The sequence below is a fragment of the Xenopus tropicalis genome, chromosome 10 (genome assembly GCF_000004195.4).
Source record: "Xenopus tropicalis strain Nigerian chromosome 10, UCB_Xtro_10.0, whole genome shotgun sequence".
NCBI classification, from domain to species: Eukaryota; Metazoa; Chordata; class Amphibia; order Anura; family Pipidae; genus Xenopus; species Xenopus tropicalis.
This window is the reverse complement of record NC_030686.2, coordinates 798,347-811,040: the sequence shown is the minus strand read 5'-3', so window position 1 is coordinate 811,040 and position 12,694 is coordinate 798,347. Positions and strand designations below refer to the sequence as shown.

Below are 12,694 nucleotides of genomic sequence, written 5' to 3'. Positions count from 1 at the left end.
GTGAGACCTAACGGACGAGACGAGATGGGAGTGAAAAGTGGAAACTATCTGCGAGGGGACGGTTACGGCCCGGGGGGCTTTCCGGGTAAACGGGGTCTTCCGGGGTACGGGGGTTCTTCCGGGGTAACGGGGCGCCAACGGCTTAAGGTACAAGGAGAAAGCCGCACAGGGGGGCCCAGGGGTTATAAGGCCCGGGTTGGGGCTCAGGGGTGTATAGGCCGGGTTGGGGGCTCAGGGGGTTATGGGCCCGGGGTGCGGAGCTCAGGGGGTTTATAGGCCCGGGGTTGGGGGCTCAGGGGTGTATAGGCCCGGGTTGGGCTCAAGGGGGTGTATAGGCCCGGTTTGGGGGCCAGGGGGTTATAGGCCCGGGGTTAGGGGCTCGGGGGTGTATAGGCCCGGTTGGGGCTCAGGGGTTATTGGGGGCTCACAGGGTGTATAGGCACCGGGGTTGGGGGCTCAGGGGGGTTGGGGGCTCAGGGGGTGTATACGGCCCGGGTTGGGGGCTCAGGGGTGTATACGGCCCGGGGTTGGGGGCTCAGGGGGTTGTAATAGCCGGGGTTGGGGCTCAAGGGGTGTATAGCACCGGGGTTGGGGCTCAGGGGTGGGGCTCAGGGGGTGTATAGGCCCGGGTTGGGCGGCTAGGGGGGTATAGGCCCGGGGTTGGGGGCTCAGGGGGTTGGGGGCTCAGGGGTGTATAGGCCCCGGGGTTGGGGGCTCAAGGGGGGTTGGGGGCTCAGGGGTGTATTAGGCCCGGGGTTGGGGCTCAGGGGGTTAATGGGCCCCGGCGTTGGGCGCTAGGGGTTATGGGCCCCCGGGGTTGGGGGCTCAGGGGTTGGGGGCTCAGGGGGTGTATAGGCCCGGGGGTTAGGGCTCAGGGGGTTGGGGGCTCAGGGGGGTATAGGCCCGGGTTGGGGGCTTCAGGGGGTTTACGGCCCGGGGTTTGGGAAGCTCAGGGATTTATAGGCCGGGTTGGACATCAGGGGTATAGGCCCGGGGTTGGGGCTCAGGGGGTGTTTATAGGGGCCCGGGGGTTGGGGCTCAGGGCGGTTGGGGGCTCCAGGGGGTGTAATAGGCCCGGGGTTGGGGGCTCAGGGGGTTGTAATAGGCCCGGGGTTTCGGGGGCTTCAGGGGGTTGGGGCTCCAGGGGTGTAATAGGCCCGGGTTGGGGGCTCAGGGGGTGTATTAGGCCGGGGTTTGGGGGCTCAGGGGTTGGGGGGCTCAAGGGGGGGGGGTGTATAGGCCCGGGGTTGGGGGCTCAGGGGGTTATGGGCCCGGGTTTGGGAGCTCAGGGGGTTATAGGCCCCGGGTTGGGGCTCAGGGGTGTATAGGCCCGGCGTTTGGGGGCTCAGGGGGTTATGGGCCGGTTTGGGGGCTAGGGGGTTTATGGCCCGGGGTTGGGAGCTCAGGGGGTGTATGGGCCCGGGTTTGGGGGCTAGGGGGTGTAATAGGCCCGGGGTTTGGGGCTCAGGGGGTGTATTAGGCCCGGGTTGGGGGCTCAGGGGGTTATGGCCCGGGGTTGGGGCCTCAGGTGGTTTATGGCCCCGGGTGGGGCTCAGGGGGTTAATACGCCGGGGTTGGGGGCTCAGGGGTTATGGGCCCGGGGTTGGGGCCCAGGGGGTTATAGGCCGGGGTTGGGGCTTCAGGGGCGTGTAATGGGCCACGGGGTTGGGGCTCAGCGGGGTTATAGGCCGGTTTTTGGGCCCAGGGGGGTTCATAGGCCGGGTTGGGGCTCAGGGGGTGTATAGGCCCGGGTTGGGGGCTCAGGGGGTTACTAGGCCCGGGTTTGGGGGCTCCAAGGGGTTATCAGGCCCGGGTGTGGGCTCAGGGGGTGTATAGGCCCCGGGGTTTGGGGGCTCAGGGGGTGATAGGCGGGGTTTGGGGGCTCAGGGGGTGTATCAGGCCCGGGGTTGGGGGCTCAAGGGGGTTATGGGCCCGGGTTTGGGGCCAGGGGGTTATCAGGCCCGGGGTTTGGGGGCTCAGGGGGTGTATAGGCCCGGGGTTTGGGGGCTCAGGGGGTGTCATAGGCCCGGGGTTTGGGGCCTCAGGGGGTGTATAGGCCGGGGGTTGGGGCTCAGGGGGGTTATAGGCCCCGGGTTGGGGCTCAGGGGGTTATTGGGCCCGGGTTGGGGGCTCCAGCGGGGTGTATAGGCCGGGGTTGGGGGCTCAGGGGGTTATAGAGCCCGGGTTGGGGGCTCAGGGGGTTAGGGCCCCGGGGGTTGGGGGCTCAGGGGGTGTATAGGCCCCGGGTTGGGGGCTAGGGGGTTATTGGGCCCGGGGTTTGGGGCTCAGGGGGTTTATGGGCCCGGGGTTTGCGGGGCTCAGGGGTGTATGGGCCGGGGTGGGGCTCAGGGGGGTTGGGGGCTCAAGGGGTTAATGGCGCCGGGTTGGGGGCTCAGGGTTATAGCCCGGGTTGGGGGCTTCAGGGGGTGTACTAGGCCCGGGGTTTGGGGGCTCAAGGGGGTGTATAGGCCCGGGGTTGGGGGCTCCGGGGGTGTATAGCCGGGGTTGGGGCTGCAGGCGGGTGTATATGGCACCCGGGTTTGGGGGTCAGGGGTGTATAGGCCCGGGGTTTGGGGGATCAAGGGGGTGTATAGGCCCGGGGTTGGGGGCTCAGGGGTGTATAGGCCCCGGGGTTCGGGGCCTCAGGGGGTTTATATGGGCCCGGGGTTTGGGGGCTCAGGGGTTATAGGCCGCGGGGTTTGGGGCTCAGGGGGTGTATAGGCCCGGGGTTGGGGTGCTCAGGGGGTGTATAGGTCGCCGGGGTTGGGGCTCAGGGGTGATACGCCCGGGGTTGGGGCTCCAGGGGGTTATACGGCCCGGTTTGGGGGGCCCAGGGGGTGTTATAGGCCGCGGGGTTGGGGGCTCAGGGGGTGTACATAGGCCGGGGTTGGGGGCTCAGGGGGTTGGGGGCTCAGGGTTCTAGGCCCGGGGTTGGGGCTCAGGGGTTATAGGCCCGGGGTTGGGGGCTCAGGGGGTTATAGGCCCGGGTTTGGGGCCAGGGGTGGTATAGGCCCCGGGGTTGGGGCTTCAGGGGGCTGTCAGTGCCCGGGGATGGGGGCTCAGGTGATTATAGGCCCGGGGTTGGGGGCTCAGGGGGTGTATAGGCCCGGGGTTTGGGGGCTCAAGGGGGTTATGGCCCGGGGTTGGGGGCTCAGGGGGTGTTAGGCCGGGGGTTGGGGCTCAGGGGGTTATAGCCGGGGTTGGGGCTCAGGGGTTATGGGCCGGGCTTGGGGGCTCAGGGGGTTTAGGCCCGGGGTTGGGGGGCTCAGGGGGGTGTATAGGACCCGGGGTTGGGGGCTCAGGGGGTTATGGGCCCGGGGTTTGGGGGCCTCAGGGGGTTATGGCCCGGGTTTGGGGGCTTCAGGGGGTTATGGGCCCGGGTTGGGAGCTCAAGGGGTGTATGGGCCCCGGGTTTGGGGCTCAGGGGGTGTATAGCCCCGGGGTTTGGGGGCTCAGGGGTTATGGGCCCGGGTTTGGGGGCTCAGGGGGTGTATAGGCCCGGGTTGGGGGCCTCAGGGGGTGTAATAGGCCGGGGTGGGGGCTCAGGGGGTTAGGGCCCGGGGTTGGGGGCTCAGGGGTTAATAGCCGCGGGGGTTGGGGCTCAGGGGGTGTATAGGCCCGGGGTTGGGGGCTTCAGGGGGTTAATGGGCCGACCGGGGTTTTGGGGCTCAAGGGGTTATGGGCCCGGGTTTGGGGGCTCAAGGGGGTTAAATGGGCCCAGGGTTCGGAGCTCAGGGGGTGTATGGGCCCGGGGTTTTGGAGGCTCAAGGGGGTGTATAGGCCCGGGGTTTGGGGGTTCAGGGGTGTATAGGCCCGGGGTTCGGGGCTCAGGGGGTTATGGGCCCGGGTTGGGGCTCAGGGGGTTTATGGGCCCGGGGTTGGGGGCTCAGGGTTATAGCCCGGGTTGGGGCTGCAAGGGGGTTATGGGCCGCGCGGGTTGGGGGCTCAGGGGTTTAATGGGCCGCCGGGTTGGGGGCCAGGGGGTTATAGGCCCCGGGGTTGGGGGCTCAGGGGGTGTATAGCCGCGGGGTTGGGGCTTCAGGGGGTGTATAGGGCCGGGGTTGGGGCTCAGGGGGTGTACTGGCCCGGGGTTTGGGGGCTCAGGGGGTTATAGCCCTGGGTTTGGGGGCCAGGGGGTGTATAAGGCCCGGCGGTTTGGGGGCTCAGGGGTGTCTAGGCCGGGGTGGGGGCTTCAGGGGTTTAGTAGGCCCGGGGTTGGGGGCTCGAAGGGGGTTATAGGCCCGGGTTGGGGGCCTCAGGGGGTTAATGGGCCCGGGGTTGGGGGCTCAGAGGGGTGTATAGGCCCGGGGTTGGGGGCTCAGGGGGTTATGGGCCCGGGGTTTTGGGGGCTCAGGGGGTATGGGGCCGCGGGTTTGGGGGCTCAGCGGCGTGTTGGGCCCGGGGTGGGGCTCAGGGGTTATGGGCCCGGGGTTGGAGCTCAGGGGGTGTATGGGCCCGGGTTTTGGGGGCTCAGGGGGTGTAATAGGCCCGGGGTTTGGGCTTCAGGGGGTGTATAGGCCCGGGGTTTGGGGGCTCAGGGGATTTATAGGCCCGGGTTTTGGGGCTCAGGGGTTTTAATATGGCAGCCCGGGGTTTTGGGGGCTCAGGGGTTATAGGCCCGGGTTTGGGGGCACAGGGGGTGTAATATGCCTGGATTTGGGGCTCAGGGGGTGTATGGCCGGGGTTGGGGCTCAGGGGGTGTACTAGGCCCCCGGGGTTGGGGCTCAGGGGGTTGTATAGGCCCGGGTTTGGGGGCTCATGGGGGTTATGGGCCCGGCGTTTGGGCTCAGGGGAATTATTAGGCCCGGGCTTTGGGGCTCAGGGATTATAGGCCCGGGTTTGGGCGCTCAGGGGAATTAATAAGGCCCGGTTTTGGGGGCTCAGGGGGTTATGGGCCCGGGTGGGGGGCTCAGGGGGTGTATAGGCCCTGGGTTTGGGCTCAGGGGATTACTAGGCCCGGGTTTGGGGGCTCAGGGGGTGTATAGGCGGGTTTGGGGGCTCAGGGGTTATAGCCGCGGGGTTGGGGGCTCAGGGGGGTGTATTAGGCCCGGGTTTGGGGGCTCAGGGGGTTCATAGGCCCGGGGTTTGGGGGTTCAGGGTGTATAGGCCCGGGTTTGGGGGCTCAGGGGGTTTATAGGCCGGGGTTTGGGGGCTGCAGGGGGTGTACTAGGCCCGGGGTTTGGGGCTCAGGGGGTTATAGGCCCGGGTTTGGGGGCTCCAGGGGATTATAGGCCCGGGGTTGGGGGCTCAGGGGGTGTATATGGCCCGGGGTTGGGGGCTCAGGGGGTGTATAAGGCCCGGGGTTTGGGGGCTCAGGGGGTTATAGCCCGGGTTTGGGGCTCAGGGGATTTCACTAGCCCGGGTTTTGGGCTCAGGGGTTCTGGCCCGGGGTTGGGCTCCCGGGGATTATAGGCCGGGTTTGGGGCTCAAGGGGATTATAGGCCCGGGTTTGGAGGGCTCAGGGGTTATGGGCCCGGGGTGGGGGCTCAGGGGTGTATAGGCCCGGCGTTTGGGCTCAGGGGATTATAGGCCGCGGTTTGGGGCTCAGGGGTGTATAGAGCCCGGGGTTTTGGGGGCTTCAGGGGGTGTATAGGCCGCGGGGTTTGGGGCTCAGGGGGTTATAGGCCCGGGTTTTGGGGCTCAGGTGGTGTAAATAGGCCCGGGGTTGGGGGCTCAGGGGGTGTATAAAGGCCCCGGGGTTGGGGGTCAAAGGGGTTAAGGCCCGGGGTTTGGGGGCTCAGGGGTTATAGGCCCGGGTTTGGGGGCTCAGGGGTGTCATAGGCCCGGGGTTTGGGGGCCCAGGGATTATAGGCCGGGTTTTGGGGGCGCAGGGATTATAGGCGTGGGTTTGGGGGCCCAGGGGATTATAGGCTCCCGGGGTTGGGCTCAGGGGGTGTATAGGCCCGGGTTTGGGGGCTCAGGGGGTTATAGGCCCGGGTTTGGGGGCTCAGGGGGTGTTAGGCCCGGGTTTTGGGGGCTCAGGGGGTATAGGCCCGGTTTGGGGGCTCAGGGGGTGTATAGGCCCGGGGTTTGGGGCTCAGGGGGGTATAGGCCCGGGGTTTGGGGCTCAGGGGGTTATAGGCCCGGGTTTGGGGGCTCAGGGGGTGTATAGGCCCGGGGTTTGGGGCCCAGGGATTATAGGCCCAGGTTTGGGGGCCCAGGGGGATATAAGCGTGGGTTTGGGGGCCCAGGGGATTATAGGCCCGGGGTTGGGGGCTCAGGGGGTGTAATAGGCCGGGTTTGGGGGCTCAGGGGTTATAGGCCCGGGTTTGGGGCTCAGGGGGTGTATAGGCCCCGGGGTTGGGGGCTCAGGGGGTGTATGGGCCGCGGGTTGGGGCTCAGGGGTTATAGGCCCGGGTTTGGGGCTCAGGGGGTGTATAGGCCCGGGGTTTGGGGGCTCAGGGGGTGTATAGGGCCCGGGGTTTGGGGGCTCAGGGGGTTATAGGCCCCCGGGTTTTGGGGCTCAGGGGTGTATAGGCCCGGGGTTTGGGGGGCCAAGGGGATTATAGGCGTGGGTTTGGGGCCCAGGGGATTAATAGGCGTGGGTTTGGGGGGCCCAGGGGATTATAGGCCCGGGTTGGGGGCTCAGGGGTGTATAGGCGGGCGTTTGGGGCCCAGGGATTATAGCCCGGGTTTGGGGGCTGCAGGGGGTTATTACGGCCCCGGCGGTTTGGGGGCCCAGGGATTATAGGCCCGGTTGGGGCTCAGGGGTTATAGGCCCGGGTTGGGGGCTCAGGGGGTTATAGGCCCGGGGTTGGGGGCTCAGGGGGTTATAGGCCCGGGGTTTGGGGCTAGGGGGTTTATAGGGCCCGGGTTTGGGGGGCTCAGGGGGTTATAGGGCCCGGGGTTTGGGGGCTCAGGGGGTTATAGGCGTGGGTTTGGGGTATGGGAGGGTGTTATAGGCCCGGGTTGGGGGTATGGAGGTGTAATAGGCCCCGGGGTTTGGGGGTATGGAGGTGTACTAGGCCCGGGTTTGGGGGTAATGGAGGTGTATAGGCCCGGGTTTGGGGGTATGGAGGTGTATAGGCCCGGGTTTGGGGGTATGGAGGTGTATAGGCCCGGGTTTGGGGGTATGGAGGTGTATAGGCCCGGGTTTGGGGGTATGGAGGTGTATAGGCAGGGCTGATAACTCGGGGTATAACTGTTCCTCTGTCCCCACAGGGCGCACGTTTCCAAAGAAGGGTCAGACTGTGGTGGTGCACTATGTGGGTAAGTGCTGGTTCCGGGTGGGATTTATTGCAGTTCTGGAATATTAACCCCCTATTCCCCCCAGGGTCGCTGGAGGGGGCAAGGGGTGGCAGTTCTGGAATATTAACCCCCTATTCCCCCCAGGGTCGCTGGAGGGGGCAAGGGGTGTCAGTTCAGGAATATTAACCCCCTATTCCCCCCAGGGTCGCTGGAGGGGGCAAGGGGTGGCAGTTCAGGAATATTAACCCCCTATTCCCCCCAGGGTCGCTGGAGGGGGAAGGGGTGGCAGTTCTGGAATATTAACCCCCTATTCCCCCCAGGGTCGCTGGAGGGGGCAAGGGGTGGCAGTTCTGGAATATTAACCCCCTATTCCCCCCAGGGTCGCTGGAGGGGGCAAGGGGTGGCAGTTCTGGAATATTAACCCCCTATTCCCCCAGGGTCCCTGGAGGGGGCAAGGGTGGCAGTTCTGGAAATATTAACCCCCTATTCCCCCAGGGTCGCTGGAGGGAGCAAGGGGTGGCAGTTCAGGAATATTAACCCCCTATTTCCCCCAGGGTCGCTGGAGGGGGCAAGGGGTGGCAGTTCAGGAATATTAACCCCCTATTCCCCCCAGGGTCGCTGGAGGGGGCAAGGGGTGGCAGTTCAGGAATATTAACCCCCTATTCCCCCCAGGGTCGCTGGAGGGGGCAAGGGGTGGCAGTTCAGGAATATTAACCCCCTATTCCCCCCAGGGTCGCTGGAGGGGGCAAGGGGTGGCAGTTCAGGAATATTAACCCCCTATTCCCCCCAGGGTCGCTGGAGGGGGCAAGGGGTGGCAGTTCAGGAATATTAACCCCCTATTCCCCCAGGGTCGCTGGAGGGGCAAGGGGTGGCAGTTCAGGAATCTTAACCCCCTATTCCCCCCAGGGTCGCTGGAGGGGGCAAGGGGTGGCAGTTCAGGAAATTAACCCCCTATTCCCCCAGGGTCGCTGGAGGGGGCAAGGGGTGGCAGTTCAGGAATATTAACCCCCTATTCCCCCAGGGTCGCTGGAGGGGGCAAGGGGTGGCAGTTTAGGAATATTAACCCCTATTTCCCCCAGGGTCGCTGGAGGGGGCAAGGGGTGGCAGTTTAGGAATATTAACCCCCTATTCCCCCCAGAGTCGCTGGAGGGGGCAAGGGGTGGCAGTTTAGGAATATTAACCCCCTATTCCCCCCAGGGTCGCTGGAGGGGGCAAGGGGTGGCAGTTTAGGAATATTAACCCCCTATTCCCCCCAGGGTCGCTGGAGGGGGCAAGGGGTGGCAGTTTAAGAATATTAACCCCCTATTTCCCCCAGGGTCGCTGGAGGGGGCAAGGGGTGGCAGTTTAGGAATATTAACCCCCTATTCCCCCCAGGATCGCTGGAGGACGGGAGGAAGTTTGACTCGTCGCGGGATAGGAACAAGCCGTTCAGGTTCATCATTGGTCGGAATGAAGTGATCCGCGGCTGGGAGGAGGGCGTGGCACAGGTAGGTTGGCACCGCCCTGTCATGTGATTCCCATAATTAGCAGCGCAGCCTGGCCCTTTCCAGTTGGGCCCCAAGTGATGTGTATGTGTGTGCCCCAACGCCCCACAAACTATTTCTTACCCCCGCGGCACGTGTGTGTTTTACCCTGACAGATGAGTGTGGGGCAGAGGGCGAGACTCACCTGCTCCCCCGACTTTGCCTACGGTGCAGCCGGACACCCCGGCATTATCCCCCCCAACTCCACCCTGACCTTTGATGTGGAGCTACTGAAGCTGGAGTGAGCGCCCCTCATAGTGGGTAGGTGAGTGCCCCCCGACTGTCTCTTTACCCTCCTGTCTCTCCCCTGCCATTTGCTCTTTGGTCTGTATCCCCCCTGTCCCATCCCTATTGCCCCCCCTCTCTCTAGCCCTGTCCCATCCCTATTGCCCCCCCTCTCTCTAGCCCTGTCCCATCCCTATTGCCCCCCCCTCTAGCTTTGTCCCATCCCTATTGCCCCCCCCCTCTCTCTAGCCCTGTCCCATCCCTATTGCCCCCCCCCTCTCTAGCCCTGTCCATCCCTATTGCCCCCTCTTCTAGCCTGTCCCATCCTATTGCCCCCCCTCTCTAGCCCTGTCCCATCCCTATTGCCCCCCCTCTCTCTAGCCCCTGGTCCCATCCCTATTGCCCCCCCTCTCTCTAGCCCTGTCCCATCCCTATTGCCCCCTCTCACTAGCCCTGTCCCATCCTTATTGCCCCCCTCTCTCTAGCCCTGTCCCATCCCTATTGCCCCCCCTCTCTCTAGCCCTGTCCCATCCCTATTGCCCCCTCTCTCTCTAGCTCTGTCCCATCCCTATTGCCCCCCCCTCTCTCTAGCTCTGTCCAATCCCTATTGCCCCCCCTCTCTCTAGCTCTGTCCCATCCCTATTGCCCCCTCTCTCTCTAGCTCTGTCCCATCCCTATTGCCCCCCCTCTCTCTAGCCTGGTCCCATCCCTATTGCCCCCCCTCTCTCTAGCCTGGTCCCATCCCTATTGCCCCCCCTCTCTCTAGCTCTGTCCCATCCCTATTGCCCCCCCTCTCTCTAGCTCTGTCCCATCCCTATTGCCCCCCCTCTCTCTAGCCCTGTCCCATCCCTATTGCCCCCTCTCTCTCTAGCTCTGTCCCATCCCTATTGCCCCCCCCTCTCTCTAGCTCTGTCCCATCCCTATTGCCCCCCTCTCTCTAGCTCTGTCCCATCCCTATTGCCCCCCCTCTCTCTAGCTCTGTCCCATCCCTATTGCCCCCCCCCTCTCTCTAGCTCTGTCCCATCCCTATTGCCCCCCCCCTCTCTCTAGCTCTGTCCCATCCCTATTGCCCCCCCCCCCCCTCTCTCTAGCCTGGTCCCATCCTTATTGCCCCCCCCTCTCTCTAGCCTGGTCCCATCCCTATTGCCCCCCCCCTCTCTCTAGCCTGGTCCCATCCTATTGCCCCCCCCTCTCTCTAGCTCTGTCCCATCCCTATTGCCCCCCCCTCTTTCTAGCTCTGTCCCATCCCTATTGCCCCCCCTCTCTCTAGCCTGGTCCCATCCCTATTGCCCCCCCTCTCTCTAGCCTGGTCCCATCCTTATTGCCCCCCCCCCTCTTTCTAGCCTGGTCCCCATCCTTATTGCCCACCCTCTCTCTAGCTCTGTCCCATCCCTATTGCCCCCCTCTCTCTAGCCCTGTCCCATCCCTATTGCCCCCCCCCTCTCTCTAGCCTGGTCCCATCCTTATTGCCCCCCCTGTCAAGCTCTGTCCCATCCCTATTGCCCCCCCCCTCTCTAGCTCTGTCCCATCCCTATTGCCCCCCTCTCTCTAGCTCTGTCCCATCCCTATTGCCCCCCCCCTCTCTCTAGCCCTGTCCCATCCCTATTGCCCCCCCTCTCTCTCTAGCCTGGTCCCATCCCTATTGCCCCCCTCTCTCTAGCTCTGTCCCATCCCTAATGCCCCCCTCTCTCTAGCCCCTGTCCCATCCCTATTGCCCCCCCCTCTCTCTAGCCCTGTCCCATCCCTATTGCCCCCCCTCTCTCTAGCTCTGTCCCATCCCTATTGCCCCCCTCTCTCTAGCCCTGTCCCATCCCTATTGCCCCCCCCTCTCTCTAGCCTGGTCCCATCCCTATTGCCCCCCTTTCTCTAGCTCTGTCCCATCCCTATTGCCCCCCCTCTCTCTAGCTCTGTCCCATCCCTATTGCCCCCCTCTCTCTAGCCCTGTCCCATCCCTATTGCCCCCCCCTCTCTCTCTAGCTCTGTCCCATCCCTATTGCCCCCCTCTCTCTAGCCCTGTCCCATCCCTATTGCCCCCCCCTCTCTCTCTAGCTCTGTCCCATCCCTATTGCCCCCCCTCTCTCTAGCTCTGTCCCATCCCTATTGCCCCCCCCTCTCTCTCTAGCCTGGTCCCATCCCTATTGCCCCCCCCCGTGTCTTTCTGTGCCACTCACCAGTCTCTCCCCCCATGTTTAGGTGCAGAGGTTCCTGCCCAGCCGGTTGCCAGGGGCAGAGAGTGCAGGACACAGACCGGATGCTGCCTGACCCCCCCCCCCCCCCTCTCCATGCCCCACACTCTGCCCCTCGGCTTTCCTGACCAGAACACTGACCACTCACAGCCAGCGATGCATCAGCCCTGGGGCCAATGAGGGGACGGGGCCCTATGTGTGTTGGTGCCAGTCTGGGGGGGCCTTTCAGGGTGGGCTGGGCACTGCTAGGGGTGCTGTGAGTGAAAGTGTTGGTTTTTCTTACTGATTCTTATCATGGGGTGCAGTTATCCCCCCCCCTCCCTCTTTGTGGCAGGTCCCCATTGTGTAGGCAGCATGCCCCTCCCCCCCACTGCACTCTCCAATAAACTGCTTTTCTCTAGCCCCGCCTCCGGAATGATTTGCTTTCTCTGCCTGGGCCCCGGGCACAGTATATATTGTGTATACAGAGGGCAGGGTACCATTCAGCCTAGGGATACACATACTCTAGGGCCCCCCAATCCCACTACGTCTGCACCCCATGAGCAAATAAGCCTCCCACAAACCAGCGATGCTCCCCAGTAACTCCACTTGGCGTTGTCTCGGGGCGAATCCAAGATGGCTGCCACACTCTCACTAGCGCGTGAACTGTTGATCGGCACGTGGATTAAATGGCTACTTTGGCCCTAGGGCCCGGTCATTGAATTGGCCCGACTCCTGAGATCTGTAAGCCCTGCCCACTTTGATTAAACCCCACCCCTTTTGGTTCTGTTTTCCTGTCAAACTGGGGGTAAAACTACTTCCTGCTGAGATTCCATGGTTTGGCTTTGGGGGTTGTTCCCCTCTGAGTTGACTGTTAGTATGATGTGGAGAGAAATATTCTGAGACCATTTGCCATTGGTCTCCCATTTTTTTTTTTTAATTATTTCAATTTCAGCAGTTATATGGTTGCTAGGGTTTGAATTACCTTAGCAACCAGGGAGAGAATGGTATATGAATAGGGGAGGGGCTGAATAGAAAGATAAGAGCAATAGGGTTTGGCTGCCGGGGTCAGTGACCCCCATTTAAAAAGCTGAAAAGAGGCAGAAGGCAAATAATCAAAAGCTATAAATAACGAAGACCAATTGCAAAGCTGCTGGGAATTGGCCCTTGTGTAACTAAAAGTGAACCCCCCGTTTAACCCTTTACAATGCCGTCGCCAGAAGGACACAAGGTATTCCTAGCTCTGGGGCAGGATTGGGACACGCCTTTGGGTCCCTGCATGCACCCACCGATAGGTCCGTTTCGGCCATATTGTTCTGAGACCCTGGTCTGCAGGGAATATGGGAATTCAACTGAGCGACAAATAGAACGTCTTGAGCGCCGGATCTTTCCGAAAAAATTCCTCCGACCGGTTCCACATGTGTCCGACTCACAACAGGAGGCGGGGAGGTGTCAGGAAGATTAAAGGAGAAGTAAAGGTACAAACTCAGAAAGGTCTGTGTAAGTACAGCCATAAGCACTCACAGCTGAGTCCTCTATCAAAGGAAACAGGATTTATTGTCTCCTATTGTGTCACATGATCTTCTGTGTCAG

The 12,694-nt window shown here is 63.2% G+C and overlaps 1 protein-coding gene across 2 annotated transcripts; it reads left to right on the top strand.

Annotated features, from left to right (window-relative positions):
• The first annotated feature begins 6 nt into the window (after nucleotides 1-6).
• On the top strand, nucleotides 7-11,522 carry fkbp1a (FKBP prolyl isomerase 1A). 2 transcript variants are annotated; one of them, XM_031894657.1, is made up of 5 exons: nucleotides 7-61; nucleotides 7,162-7,209; nucleotides 8,563-8,675; nucleotides 8,828-8,972; nucleotides 11,130-11,522. In XM_031894657.1, the coding sequence occupies exons 1-4, from the start codon at nucleotides 25-27 to the stop codon at nucleotides 8,954-8,956; spliced, it is 327 nt and encodes a 108-aa protein (XP_031750517.1). In that variant the 5' UTR covers nucleotides 7-24; the 3' UTR covers nucleotides 8,957-8,972; nucleotides 11,130-11,522. The 2 variants fall into 2 exon arrangements, with proteins under 2 accessions (XP_031750517.1, XP_031750516.1); XM_031894656.1 differs by having other exon boundaries at nucleotides 8,828-8,976.
• Nucleotides 11,523-12,694: the final 1,172 nt, after the last annotated feature.